A 26,338-nucleotide genomic window follows, 5' to 3' on the forward strand; every position below is an offset into this window, starting at 1 on the left:
AAATAATTCTGTCTGGGCTTGTGGAATGCCAACTATGTCTTCTTAAACTTTTTATATGTTTATTTGTAGAGCAAACCAAAACACTGATGTTTTTTGAAGGCTGTCCACAGCACCTGGGCTGCACAATCAAGCTTAGAGGAGGCTCTGATTATGAGCTGGCTCGAGTTAAAGAGATCCTAATATTTATGATCTGTGTAGCTTATCATTCTCAACTAGAAATCTCCTTCCTCATGGATGAATTTGCTATGCCTCCTACGTTAACACAAAACCCTTCCTTCCATTCTCTGATTGAGGGGCGGGAGGATGAAGGGACCACACAAGAGCCATTCAGCGGAAGTCCCCTCCCCCGGGAGCCTGACTTTCCTTCAGAATTTCTGCCCTCCGATGATAGCAGTTTGCTAGAATCAAGGATTGTGTTTGAGAAGGGTGACCAGGAGAATAGAAGCATTCCACAGGATGTTGCCTGTTTGAAGCATCAAGAGTATGCCACAACGGCTTGCCCCACAGGGATCCCCTGTGCTCTCTTTCCATCGGTCCCAGAATCGTTGTTGCCTCTGCATGTGGACGACCAGCAGGATGCTGTGGGCTTGGAGCAGCCGGAGGCTTTGCAGCACCCAGATGAGCTACAGGATCCCAAAAGCCAGATGAGAGCCTTTAGAGACCCTTTGCAGGATGACACTGGATTGTATGTTACTGAGGAGGTTACCTCTTCTGAAGATAAACGAAAGACTTATTCTTTGGCCTTTAAACAGGAATTGAAAGACGTGATCCTCTGTATCTCCCCAGTAATCACATTCCGGGAGCCCTTCCTTTTAACTGAAAAAGGGATGAGATGCTCTACCCGAGATTATTTTGCAGAGCAGGTTTACTGGTCTCCTCTCCTCAATAAAGAGTTCAAAGAAGTGGAAAGCAGGCGGAAGAAGCAGCTGCTTAGGGATCTCTCTGGTCTTCAAGGCATGAACGGAAGTGTTCAGGCCAAGGCTATTCAAGTCTTGCCCTCGCACGAGCTAGTGAGCACTAGAATTGCTGAGCATCTTGGGGATAGCCAGAGCTTGGGTAGAATGCTGGCTGATTATCGGGCCAGAGGAGGAAGAATTCAGCAAAAAAATGTAGACCCTTTTGCTCATTCAAAGGATGTACCTGGTACTTCAAGTGGCAGATCAGGAAGCAAAACTGATGGTGACGAGGAGAAAGGGTTGATTCCGAGTGATGCAGTGTGGTCAACAAAGGTGAGGCAGACACTTTGGGAGCTTGTGCAAATTTAGAAAGTGTTGAAAAACTTGCTGTGGCAGGGTTAAAAAAAACCCATGAATATGACAGATTGCCTGCAGATTTATTATGTATTTCTTCTTTTAGTTTCGTTTTTTTTTTTTTTTTTTTTTTTTTTTTTTTTGCCTGGAGTCTGTTGGGTCATGTATTGCTTTCAAATGTATAGGGTAGGATGGGGCACCTGGGTGGCTCAGTTGGTTGAGCATCCGACTCGTGATTTTGGCTCAGGTCATGATCCCACGGTCATTGGATAGAGCCCTGGGTCGGGCTCTGTCCTGGGTGTGGAGCCTGCTTGGGATTCTCTCTCTCCTTCTCTCTCTGTCCCTCCCCTGCTCGTTCTCTCTCCCTTTCTCTCTCTCTCAAAATAAACATAAAAAAAAATAAGAGTAGGGGCGCCTGGGTGGCGCAGTTGGTTAAGCGTCCGACTTCAGCCAGGTCACGATCTCGTGGTTCGTGAGTTCGAGCCCCGCGTCGGGCTCTGGGCTGATGGCTCAGAGCCTGGAGCCTGTTTCCGATTCTGTGTCTCCCTCTCTCTCTGCCCCTCCCCCGTTCATGCTCTGTCTCTCTCTGTCCCAAAAATAAATAAACGTTGAAAAAAAAAAAAAAGTATAAAGTAATGAAACTTGAGTTTTGAACGTTTCATGCTGAGCTCACAATAAAGTAGGAAGAGCTTTGCCGTAGGGAGAAGGGTGGAGCCATGTCAAATTTGTGGCAGGGTAACTTGGGTGTGGTGTGATGCATCCTTGATCCTTTTAATGATTATGAGGGAGAGCAAGATGAAGGTTACTATAGAAAATTGATGTGTTTTTAGAAAATGTCAGATTTATTTAGCATAAAACACTTTGCATTATTTAACTATGAAAGTGCCCTTTTTTTTTTTTAACGTTTATTCATTTTTGAGAGACAGAGATAGAGTGTGAATGGGGGAGGGGCAGAGAGGGAGGGAGACAGAGAATCCAAAGCAGGCTCCAGGCTCTGAGCTGTCAGTACAGAGCCTGACGTGGGACTTGAACTCACGTAGCATGAGATCATGACCTGAGCTGAAGTTGGACACTTAACCCACTGGGCCACCCAGGCGCCCTATGCCCTTATTCTTTTTAAACAGAAATTGAGGGGAAATTAAGATTTGCTTATGGACATACTGATGGTGGTTGTAATAAAACTAATGAAAACATCCATCTCTAAATGAGGATATGAAGTTGTTTAATAGAATAAATAAGAAGATGTTTAATTTCACTGGTAGTTAGGGAAGTGCTAAATAATAATGGTATATACTATTTTCTGTTCGGTACATTATTGTTTGTGAGATTGGCAAAAAAAGAAAGTGGTAAGAGTCATGGTTAACATGGTGTGGAAAATAGCTATAATAAATTTTATGTAAATTTGTGTTTATATACATTTATGTAAATTTATAGAAGATGATAGGGAGATCTGTTTTAGTTTCTGTGTGTGTGTGTGTGTGTGTGTGTGTGTGTGTGTGTGTGTGTGTGTGTGTGTGTGTATACATACACACATACACATACCTATGGTCCAGGATTCCAATTTTTTAAAATTTTAATTTATATTTATCAAATTTTTATTTAAATTCTAGTTGGTTAACATGTAGTGTAATATTGGCTTCAGAAGTGATTAAGCACTTACATAGAACACCCAGTGCTCATCACAGGTGCCCTCCTTAATACCCGTCACCCATCTAACCCATCCCCACCCACCACCCCTCCATCAAACCCTAGTTTGTTCTCTGTCGTTAAGAGTGTCTTATGGTTTGTTTCGCTCACTCTTCCCGCCCCCCTTCCCATGCTTTCATCTGTTTTTCTTTTTAAATTCCACACATGAGTGAACTCATATGGTCTTTGTCTTTCTCTGACTTATTTCGCTTAGCATAATTCACTCTAGCTTTTCCATGTTGTTGCAAATGGCAAGATTTCATTCATTTTGATGGCTGAGTAACATTCTCATTTTATATATACATATATATATATACATACACACACATACATGTATACACACATATACACATACATACACACATATATATGTACATATATATAAATATATGTATGTGTATATATATGTATATATACCACATCTTCTTTATCCATTTATCATTCGATGGACATTTGGGCTCTCTCCATAGTTTGGCTGTTAATAGCATTGCTATAAACATTGAGGTGCATGTGCCCTTTCAGATCTATATTTTTGTATCCTTTGGGTAAACATCTAGTAGTGTAATTGCTGGGTCGTAGGGTAGTTCTATTTTTAACTTTTTGAGGAACCTCCATACTATTCTCCAGAGTGACTGCACCAGTTTGCATTCCCACGAACAGTGTGAGAGGGTTCCCCTTTTCCACATCCTTGTCAACACCTGTTGTTTCCTGTGTTGTTAATTGTAGCCATTCTCAGGATTCCCATCTTTTATAACCTATTCTGCAGATATAAGTAAGCATCTTATGTAAGGATGCTTACAGTTTGTAGGAATATATATGCGAGGATGTTTGCTGAAGCCTTGTTTCTAGTTTTTTGCAATAAAAAGGATGAGTTGGATCTCATTGAATAACCCAGGTAGAGCCTGTGATACATTTTCAAGGGTTAAAAAGCAAGTAGTGTTATATGCGGAATCCTCTCATTTTTATAAAAACACTATCACCTGTGTATTCTTATGTGGGTGTTTTTGTGTGTACATGCGTGCGAGCTAGCAAAAAGAGGTCATGTTTTTAACTGTATAATGAAAGCAATCACTTTGGGAGGTAGGGTGGCCTCAACAGAGGAGAGGCTTTATGTACTTCATGAATTTCTTCACTTAACTCTGTACTATTTGATTTTTGACAGAGAGCACCTGTTGCCTTTGTAATGATCAAGAACAGGTATAAAGTATAAGTAAATAAAGACCTGAGAGTTTTTCTCAGATTGATGTTATATCCAGCCATCAGTTCAGACTTTTTTTTTTAATGTTGATCTATTTTGAGAGAGAGAGTGCATGCGCTTGGGTACAAGCGTGAGCAAAGGAGGGGCGGGGGCGGAGGGGGAGAGAATCCCAGGCGGCTCCATGCTTCAGTGCAGAGCCTGACACGGGCCCAATCTCATGACTCTGGGATCGTGACCTGAGATGAAATCAAGAACCTGATGCTCAACCGACTGAGCCATCCAGGTGCCCCAGTTCAGACTGTATCATATGGACTATTTAGTCAACTATTTACTTCCCAAATAATTCAATGCACTTTTATAAGTAAAAAAGAGTATTGAAGAAAACAAGCTATACATCTGTGTGTATTTTTAAGTTAGCTTAAGGTTTTTGCACTGGTTTGTCTCAAAAATGAGCTGCTCTTCTTCCTTATATTTAGTTTCTGGTAGTTTTCAGTCCTCTGTGGAACCCTTACAGTGAGGACTGGAGGCTTCACAAGTCAAGAGGAATGTGTTGGATATTAGAAGCTTGCGTCGGGGTTGGAGCGTGGTGCCACTTGGGGTGCTCATCCGTTTCTTCCCTTTCAGGTGGACTGTCTGAACCCTGTTAACCACCAGAGACTGTGCGTGCTCTTCAGCAGCTCTTCTGCCCAGTCCAGCAATGCCCCCAGTGCCTGTGTCAGCCCTTGGTAGGGTTTTCCTCTTGCACTGTTGCATTGTATTTAAGAACAGAATTCCAGCAACTTAAAAAAAAAAAAAAAAAAAATCAGCCATTACGATCTGTTTTTAGGTTCATGGCATGCTGCTCGTTGTATATGAATTGAGAGAACTTTTAAACTTGTGAATTAAATATGAAATTTGTGTAGGTTCATGAGAAGTAAATGAAAGGTACCTTGAGTAAGAGTGAAAAGGATGTGAGGGATGGAAGGACATTTGTACTTGTAAAAGTGAGAAAGTTGATGCATAAGAGCTATTTTTTTTTTTTAAGATTTTTTATTTTTAAGTGATCTCTACACCCAACATGGGGCTCGAACTCACAACCCTGGAGATCAAGAGTCACACACTCTACCGACTGAGCCCACCAGGTGTGCCTGTAAAAGCTAGTTTTAAGCATTTTGATGATAATGTACAATTTAGGCAAGTTTTCCATAAGGCATCATTTTCAAAGAAGTGGTCAGTCTTTTGCCTTATTAACGGATTTTGTCCTAAAACTTAATTCTAAGTAGATTGATAGAAAAAGGCTACTTATTGCATAGTTTTATCTTTAGTTTTAAAAGTACTCTGGAATGTAGCTGCTTGTTTGTGGAGCACCGTTTCCTTGACAAAATGTGTTCTGTATTTAATCTTGGTCTCCAGAAACACTTATTGCTTCCAGTGAGATCAGGGATCCTTCTGGTTCCCGTATAGCTCTAGCGGACTGACTTGGGGCTGGGGAACCCACAGGAATTTTCTCTGGGGGTTTACGGACTCCTTAGGTCAAGGCTTGAATAAGATTTAGGCTACAGCAGGGCTATAACCAAATTCTCTTATTTGTGGGCATTTATAAGTCAGGAATTGGCTCTCCCGGAAGAATATGAGCTGCTGCTGTTCTTGCTCAGTAAAGGTATGAGGACCAGAGAGCAAGAGACAGGAGTTCTGTTTTATGGTGATAGAGCAGAGGGCTCTGTGAAGGAAGCTTTTATCTCTTCCTGGCTCATATCTATTTTACTCATTTAATGTTATTGTTTATGCATCCTGATGTAGTTTGATAAGATGCTAATGGACTGGGAACGGATAAGGAGCTAGTCCAAACCTGTTTTATCAGCTGAGGTCAAACCTGTTCTAGAAGAACAGCAAAATATTATCTACTCTAATACTGCCTTCTAGTCACATCTAACAAGTAATCAGTTTGTAGTCTCATGAAGTATCTTTGCTGTGTGGCAATTCTTACGATATGTTCCTGAGAAATGTTGTCTTCTTTTAGGATTGTAACAATGGAATTTTATGGAAAGAATGATCTTACATTAGGCATATTTTTAGAGAGATACTGTTTCAGGTAAGAACAAATTTTCTCTTTATGTTTCATGTATGCTTTTCAGATGCCCAGGATTTCAACCTAAAACGTGAACATTAGTTGGAGTATTGTGTGGCCTTCACTGTGATACCACACTCTGTATACCATACAGAGAAGGAATTTATTTCACATTCAACTCCAGGATATCTTATCCAGTTTGTTCCTCAGTCTTTGTCTAATTACACTGCCATCCCTAAGACTTTATTGTAGGATGTTTATCTAGAGAGTGATTGAAATGAGAGGCAGGAGAAGCATGAGAACAGCTAGACCTGGGTTTGAGTCTTAGTGCTGTCACCTGCCACTTAACATGATCAAGAGCAAGTGATTTTTACCAGCCCCCTTTACAGGGAATAACAAGCTCCAGATGTGTCATGGGCTTGACTAGGTAAAAAAAATGAGTTGATATTTTAAAAATGCTAAGCAAATAGAAGGTGCTCAATAACTGGAAACTATCACTGAGCTGTAGCTGAAGACAGGATGCTCGGCTGCAGACTCCAAGCAGTGTGGGTGGCACCCCGTGCGGATCGTCCACCGGTCAGCGTGACTCCGGAGAGGATGCTGCTCTTTCTGGAGATGGGGTCCAGTTAGCCAGTATTCATTCTACATTGCTCCTCGGTTTCATGGTTAATGTGAGGACTTTCTTTTTGTCAAAGGCCTTCTTATCAGTGTCCTAGCATGTTCTGTGATACCCCCATGGTGCATCATATTCGGCGCTTTGTCCATGGCCAAGGCTGTGTGCAGATAATTCTGAAGGAGTTAGATTCTCCAGTACCTGGATATCAACATACAATTCTTACCTATTCCTGGTGCAGAATCTGCAAACAGGTAAACGTGCCCTGTTACTGTAAATTTCATACAACATTATTTCTTTTTTTATTTGCATAGTTCTTTTGGGAGGGGGTGGTCTGTATTACTTTGGATTTATTTGTCATTGGGCTCTTATTTATTTTATCTTCCAGTGCTGTGTATTCCATTTAGTGTTTGTTTATTGAAGGTTCCATTTTAGAATTTATCAGTCATTATACAAAATATAAATACCTTGTTTGGTAAAATTATGGAGATTATATTTTGACAATTCTCAATTATGCTTATTTATTCAGCACTTATTTAAGCACCATCTATGTGCCAGGGACTGTGTAAGGGCTTGGCATGGCGTCTGTCCTCTGGGGAGGAGAAAGACTTGTAACACAGTAATTACAGCACGCCAGGATGTTTGTGGCTATTTGAGCCTATATCAACATTTCTATCTTAAGAGATACAGCTGAGACCACGTTTAAATTGATCTCTGCTGGTTTTCATGTGCCATGTGAAAAGGACCATATTTGAGAAAAAGGAGCATGTGTTTTATTTCTTCTTTTCTTGTTTAACTCTGGAGGAAATACTTGGTGACAATATTATGCTTTCAGTATTTACTTTTTATCCAAATTATTTGCAGCAAGCTTATGCCAACTTTAACCTCATTGGCTTATTTTGGAGTGTGTTTCCAGAAGACACATATGAGAATTACAGATAAAATAATAGTGTGACCTATGTCAGTATCAGTGGTTGAGGAAGCCAAAATCAAAGTCTTTTCCTTCTGCAGTAGCACACATATAGCCGTGAGATCATTTCTTGCAATGATCTTACTTTTTATACTTGTTCTTACAGGAACAAGTATGGTTCCTGTTAGACAGCTGGTAATATTTTGTTGCGGAATATGTGAACTTCTATAGATTGAGCAGTGAATTAAATGAATAACTTAAATTTGATTTTTATATCTTACATGCTTTGGTGTGTATACTTCATTTTAAAACAAAAACTTCTGCCTTTGGGGCTATGTTAGAAAGGAAAAGGTAAACAGTTTTTGTTACACAAAGATGAAAGATTTCCATGTGTAAAAAAGTTATAATATGACCAAAGAGTAATATACTTAATATTAAACTCCTGTAAGGCATGATAAAAAAAGGGCACAAAGCAGTTTCACACAAATGGCCAGTAGACGTATGCAAATAAATTTGAGTTGTTAGTAGAGAAGTGTAAATAAAACCAGTGAAGTGCGGTTTTATTTTGTTTTTAAGAAATCACATTTCAAAGATTTATAATTCCTGAGATTGGTAAGCAAGTGGGGAAATTGGTATTCTCAGATACTGTTGGAGATTGTGTAAACCAGTGCACCAATTTTGGAAGACAGTGTGGCAAAAAGTCTCCAAGACCGCATAAATATTCATGCCATTTGACCTACCAATCCCCACTTTTCTTAATTTATTCCAAGGCAATAATTATGGATATTTGTAAGTGTGTGTGTGTATATATATATATATTCATCGGAGCATCATCAGAATAAAGAAAATCTTGTAATGTCTTAAATGTATATCAATAGGGATTGGTTTAATGTGTCCGTATAATGGGATATTCTGTGGCCATTGAAATCAAGTTGTATAAGAGTATTTTATGTGGGAAAATATTTATGATACATTGTTAAGTAAAAATAATACAGGGTTATGAAACTAATTATAGGAAAGACTTTTTATTTACAAATATGCTGGCTGGGTACCTTCTATGAATTCATTTATTTGTATTTGTATGTATATATGTCATGAAAGTAAAATACTAGCATATTGCATGTCCAGCTATCCCTAACTCTATCCACTTTAAACCTTTCTTTCTTTTTCCAGTTTTCTGCAGTCAAAATATATTAGATTTGTACTAGAAAAGAAAAATTATTTTTTAAAAAAGAGATTCTCAGTATGTGGTTGCATAACAAGTGATTTATATGAATTTCAGGTAACACCAGTTGTTGCTCTTTCCAACGAGTCCTGGTCCATGTCATTTGCAAAATACCTTGAACTTAGGTTTTATGGGCACCAGTACACTCGCAGAGCCAATGCTGAGCCGTGTGGTCACTCCATCCACCATGATTATCACCAGTATTTCTCCTATAATCAGATGGTGGCATCTTTCAGGTAGGAAAGTGACCTTATACATAGTCACCTAGTCCCTAAAGGCTTTGTAACATTTCTTCTATAACTAGATCGAATTAATTTGTGGTGTGTGTTGTTCCCCACTCCCACCCTTGCAAATGCAGAGGGTCATACTCTGTGCTAAGAGCTTTCAGTGTTGTCATTTTATTTAATCCTTATTTTAAGAAATAGGTATTATTATTAACCTCACTTTTGAGCTTACAGGTCACCTAGAGAGCTGGCGAGGGATGAAGTTGTGATGTGAACTAGTAGATCTGCTGTACATGTTAATCTTAACCACTGTTTTACATGGAAGCATTGTCAGAATTTTTGTTGAGACATTAACTAGCATAAGGTTAATTGGATATTCCAGATAGAGCTAAAATCACCAGTTCAAAGAATGGGTCCACTGTGGTGCTAAATGATCTGAGAAAGCCTTCAGGTTCTGCCTTCAAAATATATCCAGAATCTGAACACTTGTTACCATCTCCGCCACTCCCACTCTGGACTGAGCCTCTGTTGCCTTTTGATAGATGATTGCAGTGGCCTCAACCAGTTTCCCTCTGGCCTTGCCCCCTGCAGTCTGATCTCAACAGCAGTCAAGTGATTTCCCTCAGTGAAAATCTGCTTAGGCCACTCCTCTGCTGTAGAGCCTTCTTCTGGGTGTCTGTTTCAGTGAGGGTGGAAGCCAGAGCCTATTTATGGGCCTGTGAGCTCCTGCAAGCTCTGACTGCTCAGTACCTCCTCTGGGTTCTCACCTCCTCCTCCTGTCCCCTCACTGCAGCCTCATTCGTACCAGGGAGGATCCTGCTTGGGAGCCTGGTGCTTGCCCTTCCTTCTCTGAACCGCCTACTCCCCAGATACCTGCCTGCTTTTCCTTACTTCCTGGGTCTTTGTTCATATTTTACCTGAGCTGACTCCTCACCCCTAGCACTCCCTGTCTCCCTTTCCTGCTTTATTTTTCTCTGTAGCACTTACCATCTGCAATAATGTATATTTTAAGTATTTGTTTATTCCTGAATCTCCTTATTTCTGAATCATGAGGGCAGGAATTCTGGCCCTTGTTGAATGCTGTATCCTCAGCATCTAAAATAACATCTGACACAAAATAGGCCTTCAGGAAATACTTAGAATTAGAGCTTATTTCCTTTGGGAGCAAGAGCTTTAACCGTGAACCTACTGTGTGGACAGGTTATAGCATTTATTAGACAACATAAACTCGTGGGTGGAAAGACTCTTAAGGGACTCATGAGAATAAAGACTGATGAGGAATCCTCAGGAGCTGGGAAAGTGATGTGCTCAGGAGCTAATTGTAGAAAGGGATTCCTCTCATTCATAAAGTTTATTTCCCAGCCATTGTTTTTTATTAGCCTCAAGGGATAAATGATGACATCACAGTACAGTGAAGAAATAAACAAGACAAAAACCCTTCTAGAATTGGGGAGGGTATTATAATGGATGAAGTTGTCTTCAATATTTTTATAATTGTTGTAAAATGCTATTTTACAGAAACTTTTTCTTCTGCCTCATAGGATTTATGATTACCTCTACTCAAGATATTAAAGTATTTTTTACTTTTCTACTATTACTTGTATTTTTTTCTCTCAGTTATTCTCCCATTCGGCTTCTTGAAGTATGTGTTCCACTCCCTAAGATATTCATTAAACGTCAGGCCCCATTAAAAGTGTCCCTTCTTCAGGATCTAAAGGACTTCTTTCAAAAGTAAGTTTTAGTTTCTTCGATCATCTTTTTTTACAGATTTAAAAAAAATTGTAAATATTTAAAAATGTCAGGTTTATTCATGTAGCTTTTTTTGAAATCATAAATATTTTTAAAGTTTTTATTTACTTATTACTTTTTAATATAATTTATTGACAAATTGGTTTCCATACAACACCCAGTGCTCATCCCAACAAGTGCCCTCCTCAGTGCCCATCACCCACTCTCCCCTCTCCCCCACCCCCCCATCCACCCTCAGTTTGTTCTCAGTATCCAAGAGTCTCTTATTACGATTGGCCTCCCTCACTGTAACTTTGTTTTCCCCCCTTCCCCTCCCCCATGGTCTTCTGTTAAGTTTCTCAAGATCTACCTATGAGTGAAAACATATGGTATCTGTCTTTCTCTGACTTATTTCACTTAGCATAATACCAACATAAATATTTTTCTAAATATATGTTGCATATATGCCTGTTACAAAAAAGAAGTAAGACTGCATAAAAGTATAAAAAAAAAATCAAACCATCTTAGACATAAAAACTGTTAAGATTTTGATGTACATCCCTTTAGGTCTTTTTTGTTTTGCAGAATTGTATATGATTCTTAATTAGGTTAAATATAGTTAAAGTTTTGTGTGTGTGGGGGCGCCTGGGTGGCTCAGTCGGTTGAGCAGCCGACTTCAGCTCAGGTTATGATCTCGCGGCCCGTGAGTTCGAGCCCTGTGCCAAGCTCTGTGCTGACAACTCAGAGCCTGGAGCCTGTTTCAGATTCTGTGTCTCCCTCTCTCTGACCCTCCCCCCTTCATGCTCTGTCTTTCTCTGTCTCAAAAATAAATAAACGTTAAAAAAAAAAAAAAAAAAAAGTTTTGTGTGTGTGATTTTTCTTTTGATAAGAGATTAGAAGATTTAATTCCAACTTTTCTGAAGTGTTTAACATCCGTGTTTTTATCAGAGTTTCACAGGTATATCTTGCTGTTGATGAAAGACTTGCATCTTTGAAAACCGATACGTTTAGCAAAACAAGAGAGGAAAAAATGGAAGATATCTTTGCACAAAAAGAGGTAATTCGTTTCTCTGACAGAAACTCAAAGGTTAACTGTTAACTGTTAATCAGAAGTTTCTTTTGGGGGTGTGTGTCCTCACCTGCCCGAATTGTTTCTGTTCCGTGTAGATGGAGGAAGGCGAGTTCAAGAACTGGGTGGAGAAGATGCAAGCCAGGCTCATGTCCTCCTCCGCGGATGCCCCACAGCAGCTGCAGTCTATCTTCGAGTCCCTCATTGCCAAGAAGCAGAGTCTGTGTGAAGTGCTTCAGGCTTGGAACAACAGGTATGCTTTGCGCGCCTGGGGCTTCTTTAATGTTTGTGCAAAATTTGCTCTGCCGTGATGTTTTTAATGTAAAGGCCTTTGTTAATAATGGATGTTACATTTTGCTCTCAAGTTGTAGAAGGTTTTGTTTTTCTGTCACCACCCCCCCTTCACTATTTAAAATATATGTGCTAGTCATGGGGCACCTGGGTGGCTCAGTTGGTTAAGTGTCCGACTTTGGCTTAGGTCATGATCTCGCGGTTCGTGAGCTCAGGCCCCTCATCAGGTCAGGCTCTGTGCTGACAACCCAGAGCCTGGAGCCTGCTTCGGATTCTGTGTCTCCCTCTCTCTCTGCCCTTCCCCCCCTCGTGCTCTCCATCTCTCAAATATGAATAAATGTTAAAAAAAATTTAAAAAATACATATGCTTATCTTTAGGTAGTTTGTAAAGATAAAGAAACAAAGATGAGAGCAGCTTTCAGTGCTGTTTCAGATACTGAGGAGTGTGTGTGCTTATTGCATGTGATGTAACTGAATTAGTATTCCATGGAGTGATTATTGGTTTTTAGGCTAGGGCTTTCAAGTATGTTATTTATTTATTTATTTTTTAACGTTTATTTATTTTTGAGACAGAGAGAGACAGAGCATGAACGGGGGAGGGTCAGAGAGAGGGAGACACAGAATCCGAAACAGGCTTCAGGCTCCAAGCTGTCAGCACAGAGCCCGATGCAGGGCTCGAACTCACGGACCGCGAGATCATGACCTGAGCCGAAGTCGGCTGCTTAACCGACTGAGCCACCCAGGCGCCCCAAGTTATTATTTTTCTTTTTTAATGTTTCTTTATTTATTTTTGAGAGAGAGAGAGAGAGCACAAAGAGGGGAGAGGCAGAGAGAGAGGGAGAGAGAATCCGAAGCAGGCTCCAGGCTCTAGGCTGTCAGTACGGAGCCCGACGTGGGTCTCAAACCCACGGACTGTGAGATCATGACCTGAGCCGGTCGGACGCTTAACCGACTGAGCCACCCAAGTGCCCCTCAAGTATGTTATTATTTATACCTTTATTTAAATGTTTATTTGGGGAGATATTTCCCTTTAATGTTTATTTAAAAGTCGAGTTGGATTATTATAGCATTTATTTATTGAGCACTTGCATTATGCTAAGCAATAAGTAAGGCACTAGGTGGACGTTTAATCTTTTTTTGGTCTTGTGAATCCTACAGTGTGTATATACTGTTTCCATTTTACAGAGGGGGAAACAGTATCTCTAAGAGACCAAGGCATTTACCCAAGTTGTGTAGTTACTAATTATCAGAGCTGGTTTGGAGCTCAGGTCTGTTGGTCACTCAAGCTAGTGTGTTTTGGTTACATTATGTTGTTTCTTATAATAACTTGCTGTTCTTTTATAACTATAGTCCTATCACTAATAGCTCTTGATTAGTTGATTAGAAAAAAACCAGAAACTTAGTTATACATAATTTTCATATCTATTGCAGTCAAAGTAGGAAATCTAATTGTTTTGGTTTCACAAAATTTGTAAATGTTATTCAGGATATTAGAAACAAACTATTCTCTTCCCCCCAACCCCTTTAATTATAGATTGCAGGACCTTTTCCAGCAGGAAAAGGGTAGAAAGCGACCTTCAGTTCCTCCAAGTCCTGGAAGACTGAGACAGGGGGAAGAAAGCAAGGTAATGAAATGTAGTCTTTGGTCTTCCATTGATATAAATATTATAGTTAATTTCATTTAAGACGCTCACAAGTAGTAATTTAATACGTAGATTTAATAATACTAAATAGTTTTTCATTTTGCAGTTGTGAGGTTTCCAAGAGACATGACCTGGATGAATTTTTTATCTTGCTTGAAATAAAATTGTTATAATTCGTTCATTTCAAACATTTGTCAAAAGCTACTGTCTATGGGCTTCACTGGAGAGAGCATCATGGTTGCAGTAGGTCTCTAAAGGAGAGATTTTGGACGTCCTGAGTGTATAATAGAGTCCTAATTTATTTTAATATATAGTTTTGTGTGTTCTTTATTTCTGTGCTTAAGTGGGAGGTTTTTCATGAGGGGTAGTTTTGCACATTGATTTCATTGGCTTTTCCTAACTGTATTAGTTTTCTCTTGTTACATAACAAATGACCACAAACTTTGTGGCCTAAAACACAAATTTATCTTCATGGAGGTCAGGAGTCTGGCACGGTGTGGCTGGGATCTCTGCTCAGTCTCACATAGCTCCAGACAAGATTTGGTTCAGGGCCGTTATCTGAGGCTCAGGGTCATCTTCCAGGGTCCAGGCTGTTGGTAAAATTTAGTTCCTAGTTGTTTTAGGACTGAGGTCTCACTTTTGCTGCTGGCAGTTGACCAGAGCCCATTCTCAACTCCTAGAGGCTGCTTGCTTTCCTTGCTGTGGGCCCCCTTTCATCTTCACACCTTCAACAATGCATGGAATCCTCATGCTTCAGATTCCTTAGTTCCTCTTCTCTGACCTTTAGATACAGATTTGAAAGGACTTGTGTGATCAGATCACTGCCTGGATAATCTCTCCCCATTTGAAGGTTAACCGATTTGGGACCTTGAATACATCTGCAAAATCCCTTCACAGCAGTATTTAGATTAGTGGGTGAATAACAGTGGATGGGGGATGTGTATGGTGGGGGGGGGCAGGATTCTCCGGGGCCATCTTAGAATTCTGCCTATCATACTAAGTAACCATATTTTCAGATAAGTTACTAATGTTAGTATAGTATAAGGACTTAATAATACGATGAGGGACTTTGAAAGAATTTTTTTTTTTTGTACAAGTGTGTAATAATATCTGTAGAGAAGTATTTTCATGGAATGATAAATTCAAGTGCCTTAGATCTGTGTGTTGTTTAGAAATACATAAATGAATTCTTCCTTTTTGTCTCATAGCTGTGTAGGAATTACTTTCCCTTAAAGTTAGGTGAGAGTAAGAGTGAGGGTTACTGAAGATGGTTTGTGTATTAGTATTTGCGAAGTAATCTGGGGCTATTAATGGCTAACACAGACTGTTAATGGCCTTCCATTTGCCCACAGAAGAAACGGCAAAGCTAGTTGTGTAAGACCTTTGATTATAATATGTACATGCAGAATTAAAAATACAAAATCATTTAGTAGATGATCATCTTTTTGAAGACTTGAAAGTTGATTTGAAAGTCTGTAGCACTGCCTGTATTTTCACTTGATAACTAGTTTTTGAATAATTTAGGCACTATTCTAGGTTCAAGACGTATAGCTGTGAACAAAGGCCATAGTTACTATCCTTGTGGAACATTTGTCTGATTAGGAGGAGACTGATGATAAACCAGTGGACAGTAAGCTTTTTAAAAAAATGGAAAAAAGGCTACGAAGAAAAAAATAAGGGAGATGGAGAGTATTGCTAAGGGAGTGGGTGGTGGTGGGTTATTTTATATAGGGTGGCTGGGGGTCTCTCTGGAATGGTGAGCAAATCTAAGAATGTTCTAAATAGCCATCTAAGAAATGACTTTGTAAACAAATTGTACACAGGATTTATAGTGATTCTAAATATATTTCACCTATGTGTAATGGGACTTGAGTAAGTCCAGTGGAAAATAAAAGATTACTAAATTTAATGGGTAATCCTAAGTAGTTCTTAGATGCTTTAATGCTAGGAAGTGAGCCACTGTTTAGAGCACTGTTCACAGAGTGTAGTTAAAGGACTCCTGAGGGTTTAAGTTACTTCCATGGCCTCTGCAAGATTTCCCTTTTTCAATTACGTATCTGTGTGAGGCTAGATTTTCTTTATATTTTTCAGTCATGATAATATAGCTCAATAGATGAAGTGCAGAAGCCAGAGATAATATCTAGCTGTCTGCTAGACATTAAAGTATTTGTAAAAGTGTCAAACAATGCTACTTTTACCAATTTTTGATAGGTATTTTTTAATTAAATGTTTACATTAACATGTAAGGGTTTATTATTTTTAAAATGAACTAATAAATGTATATTCTAAAACTTTCTCCGTTTTAATTTTTTTAAAAAAGTTTTATTTATTTATTTCGAGAGAGAGGGAGAGAGAGAGAGCAAGGGAGGGTCAGAGAGAGAGAGAGGGAGAGAGAGAATTCCAAGTAGATTCCATACTGTCAGCAAAGAGCCCGATTCAGGGCTCAAACTCACAAACCGTGAGATCATGACCTGAGCTGAAAGCAGGAGTCAGATCCTTAATCGAATGAGCCACCCAGGTGTCCCAGTTTTCATTTCTAATAAGGTAAAAATCAAAAGCTATAGCTCACATAAACAAAAGCTGAGTACCTTAATTCTTAAGAGGTTTAAGATAAGGGGCGCTTGGTGGCTCAGTTGGTTAAGCATCTGACCCTCGTAAGTATCTGATTCTTGGTTTTGGCTCAGGTCACAATCTCATGGTTCGTGGGTTTGAGCCCTGCATCAGGCTCTGTGCTGGTGGTATGGAGCATGGTTGGGATTCTCTGCCTCTTTCTCTGCCCCCTCCCCTTGTGCTCTTTCTCTTTCTCTCTCAAAATAAATAAATTAATTAAAAAAAAAAAAGGAAATTAGACAAAAAAAGAGGCTTAAGGTTAGAAAATTTTAAAAATGTGATTTTAATGTTTCCTTAAGAGTAAGGTATTTACTTCTCTGCAGATAAGTGCAATGGATGCGGCTCCACGAAATATTTCTCCAGGACTTCAAAATGGAGAAAAAGGTGGGTCCTTGACTCTGTAATCACTTGCCACTGGATTTAAAGAGATTCCTTAGTCTAGAAGTTGTTTCCATGGCTAATTTTGAGAAGATTTTCTGATGCAGTTGTTACAGACTTTTTTCTCCCTTCCTGTATTATAGCACTGTCAGTGTATCTTAGAGTATATAGCAAGAAGATCAATGAGGAGGTAGAAATAACACGATCTGTTAGGGGAAGAGCAAAGAAGAGAAAGAAATTGAATTTTTGTTTTGCTTGTTCCCAAGTCAGCAGGTTTCACTGCAAAAATATTAGAAAGTTTAATTTCTGTTTTCATGTCACTAAAATCTTTTTCTAGACCTAAGCTGTCTTTCACAGTATTTCGTTGAATAACTTGGTGCCATCCTAGAAAATTTGTAGGGACATTACCTTGGATCGTCTTTGTGGAATGTGAGCTCAACTCATAATTCTTGATATTTTTCTATTATGATTCAGTAAACTTTCCCCCTGAGAATGAGCACATGATTTTTTTCTTCCAATGGTGTCTTGATTTTATTCCCTATTAAGTTGAATGAACTGAGATTTAGGTAACCAGTTATGGTCTAGTCGTAAAGAATATTGATAGGAATCAGACTTGGGTGGCCAGCCACAGTGCTGTCACTAAGAGCTGACTGAGGTCAACTCATGTAACCTGTTTGGATATTTGTATCTATGTCTGTTAAAAAAATTTTTTTTTTAAGTTTATTTATTTATTTTGAGAGAGAGAGAGAGAGCATGAGCAGAGGAGGGGCAGAGAAAGGGAGAGAGAATCCCAAGCAGGTTCCGCACTGTCAGCGCAGAGCCTGATGCAGGGCTTGAACCCACAGACCCACGGGATCATGACCTGAGCCAAAACCAAGAGTTGGAGGCTTAACCGACTGAGCCACCCAGGCGCCCCTGTATCTATTTCTACACTTGATCTTAGCCAAAAGGCCGAGAAGCGATTCCCTGTATCTATTTCTAAAATGTGTGTTAAAATGGCCTAAGTCATTTTTAGGAAGCTAAAATTCTTTGGTTTAGGAGGCAGAAATATGAGTTGGCATTTAAAAAATATTCCTATTAGGTAGACATGGGCTCAGCGTTTTTGAATGACTCACTGAAGTCTGTTTTTCTTTAGAGGACCGCTTCCTGACCACCCTGTCCAGCCAGAGCCCCGCCAGCTCGGCGCATCTGCAGCTGCCTACCCCCCCGGAAGCCCTGCCCGAGCAGCTGGCGGGAGCACCCCCTGAGCTCGATACAGCCAGCAGTTCCGAAGGTACAGTTGAAGTCATTTTTACTGTACTTCATCCGAAAGAGAACACTGTGAATGCTTTGATACAACGCTTTCTTATCTCTTAGAGTTTGTACGTTTTATCTTTCCTGGAAGTGCTATTTTAGTTCCAGCTTTTTACCGTATCACTTCTTCAGTTGGCGCTCCTTGACATAGGAATATCTAAGGAGCAGAATGTTATTCTGCTTCATCTGTTTTCTGGGAATATTACTTTCTTGAGTCCCACAAAGCACATGGTTTTTGCCTTGTAAGAAAATAAGAGAAATTGCAGCCATTTCTCCCACAACAACTGTTTATTTCACTAATGGCAAATTTATGCCTCGTTTCTCTCTTTCCTTGCTTTCTGTTCAAAGCAGTAACTACTTAAGTAGTGTAAACTTTAAAAATAACTTTTAGTTTTTAATTTTTTTAAAAGTTCACTTATTTTCAGAGAGAGAGAGAACAAGTGTGCGACTGGGGGAGGAGCAGAGAGAGAGAGAGAGAGAGAGAGAGAGAGAGAGAGAGAGAGAGAAGAGAGAAGAGAAGCCCAAGCAGGCTGCATGCTGTGAGCGCAGAGCCCAATTCAGGCCTCGTGGCCTGTGAACTTGAGATCATGACTTGAGCTGAAATCAAGAGTAGGACGCTTAACTGACCGAACCACCCAGGTGCCCCCAAAATAACTTTTAAACTGCAGTTAAACTCCGATGTCACAGCCACAGTGCATATAACTGAGTTGAAGTGATAATAAGAAGAGCTGTGGCTACGTTCACGAATGCTCAGGCAGTAATTTCATCATGGCTGCTGCCCGGCCCCTGCAATGATAAAGCATCAATTATGGGATGGTTCCAATTTCAGAGAGGGTGAAATGTAAAACAGTGTGATCTTTGGAGTCAGTGCTATGTATGCTTCACTGTTGTTTCCTCTTTCATCCCCAAAGAGTCCTTATTCCTAGATCAGACATTTTGTACCATAATTGGTAATTATGGTGTGAATACATGTCTGTATTCCAAAACTGGCAAGGAATAATGTTGATACTTTATACTGTTTTTTACTTGTTCTGAATATTAACTTATAAGTAGAATATTTTTTATCCTAGATGTGTTTGATGGACATTTGTTGGGATCCACAGACAGCCAGGTGAAGGAAAAATCAACCATGAAAGCCATCTTTGCAAATTTGCTTCCAGGAAATAGCTACAACCCTATTCCATTTCCATTGTAAGTACTATAAAAGTCAGTGGCTGTTGTTGGGTGGTTTTGTTTTCACTTACTTTTAAACACCTCGTTCCAAATATTTATTCTTTACGTATTTAAATATATTTATTTAACATTATGCATACTTCTCAAATTATATTTCCATCATAGTAAAAGAAGTGTCTTTTGGTATAATGTAATTTATAGAATTATTATATAGCAACCATCATATATAGTAGATGAATGGGTGAGAAAAACATTAATGTTGCTTAATGCTTAAGATTACTAGTTCTGAAAATAATTGTTTATACCTATATATAAATATTATATCTATCTATATCTATCTGTCTGTCTATATTAAAGACATACTGCTACATCTATTGATCCCATAGTCATAAAAACATACTGCTGGTTGTGTATGAAGATGACAGTACTGACTTACAACTTTCTGGGACATGGTACTTTTCGGTCAATGAATTACAATGACCTGTACAAGTTTTCATGTGATCTTGTTTGTACTGGGCTCACTGAGTAGGAAAGAAAACAGTTTGGCTGTGAGTTTTTTCCCCACTGGTTGATCTGTGTAGCCATCAGATGCTGCTCCTTTATGCTGCTCCAAGTGCATCCAAAAGGTGGACATTTGTTCATAAGACCTTTGTTCTTAACTTTGTATTAATTTATTAGTCAATATTTAAATGTACTGAGTGCCAGTTCTCATGCCCCAGGATGTAGAACAAGATTAATACGGAAAATCACTGCTCTTGGGAGCTCACCGTCTCAGGGAGGAGACAAGTAGAGATTTACACTACAGTCTGTGAAAGTCCCTGTTTTCTCTACTTCAGACTTGACTTAGTTTCTTGACTAGGTTGTTGTTCCTCCTATTGTATGACCTTTGCCCATGCCCTCACTTTCTTCTTTTGTCATTACTCTGAATTCTTTTTCAGGGAAACTTTAGACTGTCCCCACTAGCTCCCTGCCTCAGCCAGATTAGGTCTCCTTGTTACATGCTCTCATGATTCCCTCGTGGCGCTTACCACAGATAGTGATTGTATTTATTTGCAGGATTATTTGATGCTTTCACATCTTGTTCATGTTAGGTGCTTAGTAATGGTTTTTCTTTTCTTTTTTTTTTTAATTTTTTTTTTTTTAACATTTATTTATCTTTTTGAGAGACAGAGACAGAATGTGAGTGGGAGAGAGGCAGAGAGAGAGAGGGAGACACAGAATCTGAAACAGGCTCCAGGCTCCGAGCTGTCAGCACAGAGTCTGACACGGGGCTTGAACTCACGAACCGCGAGATCATGACGTGAGCTGAAGTCAGAGGCTTAACCGACAGAGCCACCCAGGCGCCCCAGTAATAGTTTTTCTTAATATTGTGTTTCTGGCACAGCAAATAGCTGTTAACACGAATAAATGAATGCCTCCCTAGGAGCTTTAGGGTGGAGGTCAGGGGATCAAGATTTGGGTTAAAATGGAGTCACACCATTGAGTTTCCATATGATAAATAGGAGAATGGCTGTGTTAAATTATTTCTTGTTGGACTACTACTAGACTTGGAGCTGTGTTCATCTCAAAAAGTATTTATAATGGATAGCAGAAGTGTGAAAGATTTTGTTCTACTATAAGCCTGAACAAAAAGTCTTGTAGAAACTGTGTTATATTATTTCCTCTTGGAAACGTGGAAAGCGTTGTATAGAGTAACTATTCTGGAACCCTCCAATTTGAAAACCGATCTGACAATTTCCAATTACCTTTAAAAGCTTTCTGTTGATAACATTTTCCTTGGCTGTTTGGTTAAATTCTACATACATTTTGGCTTATTTAGTTATATTCTTGTTAATTATGCAGTATTTACCTAACTTAAAATTGTCATGAGATTTACTTATAATGTGTTAGTGGTTTGTGTAGATGATTTTATGCTAATTTTGTTCTTCTTTATTTGAAAATTTTGAACAGTGATCCAGATAAACACTACTTAATGTATGAACACGAACGGGTACCCATTGCTGTTTGTGAGAAGGAGCCCAGCTCCATCATTGCTTTTGCTCTCAGGTATTATTCATGGGACTTTTCACCTGTGATTAGATCTTTATATTTTATGTATATTTACTAACCATCTTATTGTTGAGTTCTTTTATAGAGAGTAGGGAAGAATGGTTAAATATAAACAAAAATACATATTCTTAGGGCACAATAGCTTGTTCTTTTTGTGTATGAAAGTGTATTCTGTACCCAGATAATAACAGGATGATTCTTAAGCAAGCTTCTACTTAGTAAATTGACTAGGCAAGTTATTTACTCACCTTTATATCCTCTAAACATTCTCTGTTCTACTGTGTATCCCTTCCTTACATTTACTTACTGATACACTAGAATGTCTTATGTCGTCTGAGTTCCTTTTTGTGCTCTCAATTTCCTTCTTGCTTCCCACACGTAGCAGGTAGTTTCCTTACTAGAGTAATGCCGTTCCTATGCCTTAACCCCTTACATGCTCACAGTTATCATGTGTTTTAAACAAGCATTCCTCTATAAAAGTATTTATATCTTCTGTCTAAAAAGACAGCACTTTTAATTTAATTTAATTTATTTATTTATAATGTTTTTAATGTTTACTTATCTCTGAGAGAGAGAGAGAGGGAGAGACGGAGCACAAGGTGGGGAGGGGCAGAGAGAGAGAGAGAGAGAGAGAGAGAGAGAGAGAGAGAGGGAGAGAGAGAGAGAGAGAGAGAATTCAAAACAGGCTCTAGGCTCTGGGCTGTCAGCACAGAGCTGGGAGATCATGACCTGAGCTGAAGTCAGACACTTAACCTGTTGAGCCACCCAGGCGCCCCTAAAAAGACAGCACAGACAATATCTTGGTAGTGACAGAACTTAGTTTAAGTATAATCTAAGATGTTTAATTAAAATTTTTTTTTCTGTTGGAAGACACTGAAATTTAAAATTTTCTTTTTATATATTATTTACAAGAAGGCTGCTTATTCAACAAATACTTAAATGTCTATAAGATGTGGTATACTAGGTATTGGATATGTAGAAGTAAACAAGGTAGATTTATATGCCTTAGCATTTATTAGAGTTCACGCGTTTGGGTAATGAGGAATTTCTTTCCTTTAGGAGATTCCATATGACAATTTTTTTTGTTTTGTTTTGCCTTTTGGCCTTTATGAAGTTAGTATTTGCTTCTTACTTTATTGCTTAGTCTTGCTACATTAATAGATAGAAAGGTAAGAAAGCCAACTAAATAAAAAATTCCTATTGTACTGTTAGGAATGGAGTATACTAGTAGAAGTCACTTTCTTCTAATGTCTTGGAAAAATAATACATGCTTATCTTGTTCCCTGACATCTGTCTAAATCAGGGCTCCCAGACTGCTAGTCTAAGAGTTGAATTTTTTTTTCTTCAAGTTTAGTACCTCTAAGTAGAAGAACATTCTCACGTTCCTTTTCACAGTTACACTAAAGTCTGAAGTTTTATACTTTAAATTACCTGTTGTATTCCTGAAGATATTTGGTCTAAATATTAATACAAAGGCTTTCACAATCACCGTTTAGGATATTGATACTGGTTGGTGTGTTGGTTTGTATTTTGCAGTATTATCTGTGAAGATGACCTTCTTCATGAAGCTTCTACTTGATAACTTTTGTTAGTTGACTCAAACATGTTTAGTTATGGGTACACAAAACGATTGTATTTCTGTAATGCAGAGCTTATTCTAAAGTATATGATTTATTTTGAAGAGAAGTTTAATGTTTAACATGTTGCAACCTATTTCTACCCTAAGTTGTAAAGAATACCGAAATGCCTTAGAGGAATTATCCAAAGCGACTCAGCGGAACAGTGCCGAAGAAGGGCTTCCAACAAATAGGTAATCTGTGATTGAGTAGAATTTATTTAATTTGGCTATATGTCATCATTTTTTTAGTTTTTTATTTTTATTAAGTTTATTTTGAGAGACAGAATGTGAGTGAGGAAAGGACAGAGAGAGAGGAAGACACAGAATCAGAGGCAGGCTGCAGGCTCTGAGGTGTCAGCACGGAGCCCGACATGGGGCTTGAACTCACGAAGTGTGAGATCGTGACCTGAGCTGAAATCAGAGGCTTAACCAACCGAAGCGCTCAGGCGCCCCTATGTCATCATTTTTTAAATGCTCATACTTCAATTTTATTGTAATAGATTATCAGCATGAAAGTTTCTAGGATACTGACAGTGGCATTCAAACTTTAGGCAACAATTAACAGAACAAAATTCAAGGATAGCAAAAGGCCTTCAGCGGTGCTTTTGGATAGTAGTTTTCTGATCATGGCCATAGACGTTCAGTGTATATTGCAGATTTAAACTTTCAGCATTTAAAATTCTCCTTATTGTTTTTATTTAAATAATAGTAACTTGTGAAATTAGTAACCCACTGCTTTACTTTGTAATTTAAACTACTTGTGAATTTTCAATAATAATTAAACGTTCTAATAGTTCAAAAACAAACCCCCCCCCCCCCCCCGCCAAACTGGTTCTTTTAGTATGTTCGTTATTTTACACATGTAGACAGAAATTGTCGTAGGCTCATTATTTTCTTATTGAAATAGGTTTTTGACTTTCACTAATGTGACACAATTTGATCTGATTTATTAATGTGGTAACGAGACTGAGAAATACGAAATTGGTATTTTCTGTAATTGTTTGACTTACAGGTGCTAATATAGCTCTAATGGACTTGGGGAAAGTATTATAAAAGGCTCTGCTGTCATATATTTTCTGTATACTTTCATAGTTACAACATTTTGCTTCAGAGGAAGATCTTTCTTCTGTGTTATAACCTGTGTTTGTATGACTTATGAATTGAATTTTGGATACTGTGGGTGGGGTTAGGTGGGGAGTTAATTAATGTAGGAACCATTTTCTGTGTGAGTAGTATGAATCTAACTTTTCCTTTTTTTTTTTTTTTTTTTCTTCAGTACTTTGGACAGCCGACCAAAGAGCAGCAGCCCTATTAGATTACCTGAGGTCAGCGGAGGACAGACAAACCGTACAGCAGAAGCAGAACCACAGCCAAGTAAGATTATACATAGAGGAGTAGTTATTATTAGTTTTATTTATAATTATGGTTTGAAGAAGAAAACATTAAATAAGAAATAGCATCTGGCAAGAATTTATTACTTCTGGTCTTTACAGTATTATATGCATTAATAAATTTTTGTATGCCCTCTTTTATACATACTTTGCTTTCGTTTGATCTTTACCTGATTTTTGGATTTGAAACTTCTAGAAACTCATAGGTCTCTGCAAAAAGAAGCAGAATCTGCCTCAGAGTTTTCAGTTTGAAGTATACAAGCTAAGAGTGGCTTTAAAAAACTTAAACTTTTGTGTTTTGAAACTTAAAAAAGTTTTTACAGTATTGTTAGCATTGTGAAAAGAACTTTTCATGGGTCATGTCCTTTAATCCCCATAATAACTACTAAGAATTATTGTATATATCCTCAGTTTTCAGAAAGTTAAACTTAAGTACCTTGCTCAAGATTACAGAAGTAGCTGGAAGGTGGGATTTGAGCATGGATCTCTTTGGCTTTGTCAGGAATCTATTCACTACAAATAGCAGAAGACTCAAGTGACTACTGGGGCTTAACCAAATAACAGTTTATTTTTCTAAAAAAGCAACATCCGGAGGCAGGCATTTGCTGGCATTGGTTCAGTTAGTCAGCATTGTCATGACAGTAGAGGGGGTAGTTTCTTTATGATTCTCTTAAATTTTCCTCATGATCAGAATGTTCCAGTTCATGTCTCCATTTAAGGCAGAGAGAAGGGAAGTAGGTATAAGCTGCAGCTGTTTCCTGTGATGAGGAATACAGAGGCTTCCCCTGCAGTCTCATTGGCTAGCGAGGAGTCTTGTGACCACCCCTTCCTGGAAGGAACAACAGCGCTGTCCTGGTTGCTTATACAAATCGTGATTCGTTTTCTGGGGTTCTCCACATTGCCACCCCAACCAGAATTGCAGTTCTTTCAGCAAGGAACAAGGTGGGCTTGGATATTAAGGAGGCCATAATGGGGTCTGCCACCCTAAACTAATAAGCACTTTATGAATGACATTTTATGTGGATTTTATAGATGGTAAATTGAACAAGATTAGAATCATATATGCTAAGCTCAGACATGATACATAGATGATATATATGTATATACCAAATTCAAAACTAGGAATAAAATTACAGAGTGAGCTAGGGCGCCTGGGTGGCTCAGTCGGTTGAATGTCCAACTCTTGATTTTGGCTCAGATCATGATCTCATGGTTGGTGGGATTGAGCCCCTGCCCTCCCTCCCCGCCCCCCGCCTCCGGGATCTGTACTGACGGTGCAGAGCCTGCGTGGGATTCTCTATTTCTATTTCTCCCTCTCTGTCTCTTCCTCTCCCCCCACCCCAAGTAAATACATTAAAAAAAGGTATGTAAGCTTTGGCCATCTTATACTAATTTCTGAAAAATGCTGAAAAAATCTTATATTTTGCTGTGTTAAAATATAGGAACACAAATGGTACAGAGATATTACCTTTAACTCTGAATTCTGTTTTTCTGTAGAATTTCTCATTTTGATATATAGCTACCTGAACACTGCTCTTCTTTTATGTTTCTGATAATAAAAGTGCTTGACTAACCACCTCCCCCCCAAACCCATAAAACATATGGAATAATGTTATTACCTTCGTGTAATGGGTTCTTGCTAAGAAAGGAATGAGTTGAAAATCGTTTTTTCCTTTTCACCTGTAGTGACCTGTACTGAATATGTTACCTTTTATTTTTAGCCAAAAAGACTTCTGGAATGCTGTCCTTCTTCCGAGGGACAGCAGGGAAAAGCCCTGATCTCTCTTCCCAGAAAAGAGAGACCTTACGTGGAGCAGACAGTGCTTACTACCAGGTTGGGCAGACGGGCAAGGAGGGGACGGAGAATCAAGGTGCTGAGTCTCAAGGTGTGTTAAAGGAAACCAAATGAGCTTATTTTAGCTGCTTGTGTTCTTTCTAGCCT

The 26,338-nt window shown here is 38.8% G+C and overlaps 1 protein-coding gene across 8 annotated transcripts in view; it reads left to right on the top strand.

Annotated features, from left to right (window-relative positions):
- The window catches only part of PIKFYVE (phosphoinositide kinase, FYVE-type zinc finger containing), an 88,538-nt gene that overhangs the window by 50,485 nt on the left and 11,715 nt on the right, over window positions 1-26,338 (top strand). For all 8 annotated transcript variants that reach the window (XM_086719480.1, XM_086719476.1, XM_086719477.1 and 5 more), the window contains 16 exons: window positions 70-1,229; window positions 4,759-4,859; window positions 6,134-6,205; window positions 6,877-7,048; window positions 8,987-9,165; window positions 10,771-10,884; window positions 11,830-11,938; window positions 12,049-12,203; window positions 13,776-13,866; window positions 16,818-16,878; window positions 18,008-18,145; window positions 19,236-19,356; window positions 21,289-21,384; window positions 23,114-23,197; window positions 24,282-24,379; window positions 26,118-26,282. In XM_086719480.1, the coding sequence (XP_086575606.1) occupies window positions 70-1,229; window positions 4,759-4,859; window positions 6,134-6,205; window positions 6,877-7,048; window positions 8,987-9,165; window positions 10,771-10,884; window positions 11,830-11,938; window positions 12,049-12,203; window positions 13,776-13,866; window positions 16,818-16,878; window positions 18,008-18,145; window positions 19,236-19,356; window positions 21,289-21,384; window positions 23,114-23,197; window positions 24,282-24,379; window positions 26,118-26,282 (2,916 nt within the window). The remainder of the gene's footprint in view (window positions 1-69; window positions 1,230-4,758; window positions 4,860-6,133; window positions 6,206-6,876; window positions 7,049-8,986; window positions 9,166-10,770; window positions 10,885-11,829; window positions 11,939-12,048; window positions 12,204-13,775; window positions 13,867-16,817; window positions 16,879-18,007; window positions 18,146-19,235; window positions 19,357-21,288; window positions 21,385-23,113; window positions 23,198-24,281; window positions 24,380-26,117; window positions 26,283-26,338) is intronic.

Source organism: Puma concolor, chromosome C1 (genome assembly GCF_028749965.1).
Source record: "Puma concolor isolate L17-30 chromosome C1, mPumCon1.1.hap2, whole genome shotgun sequence".
Classification (NCBI taxonomy): Eukaryota; Metazoa; Chordata; class Mammalia; order Carnivora; family Felidae; genus Puma; species Puma concolor.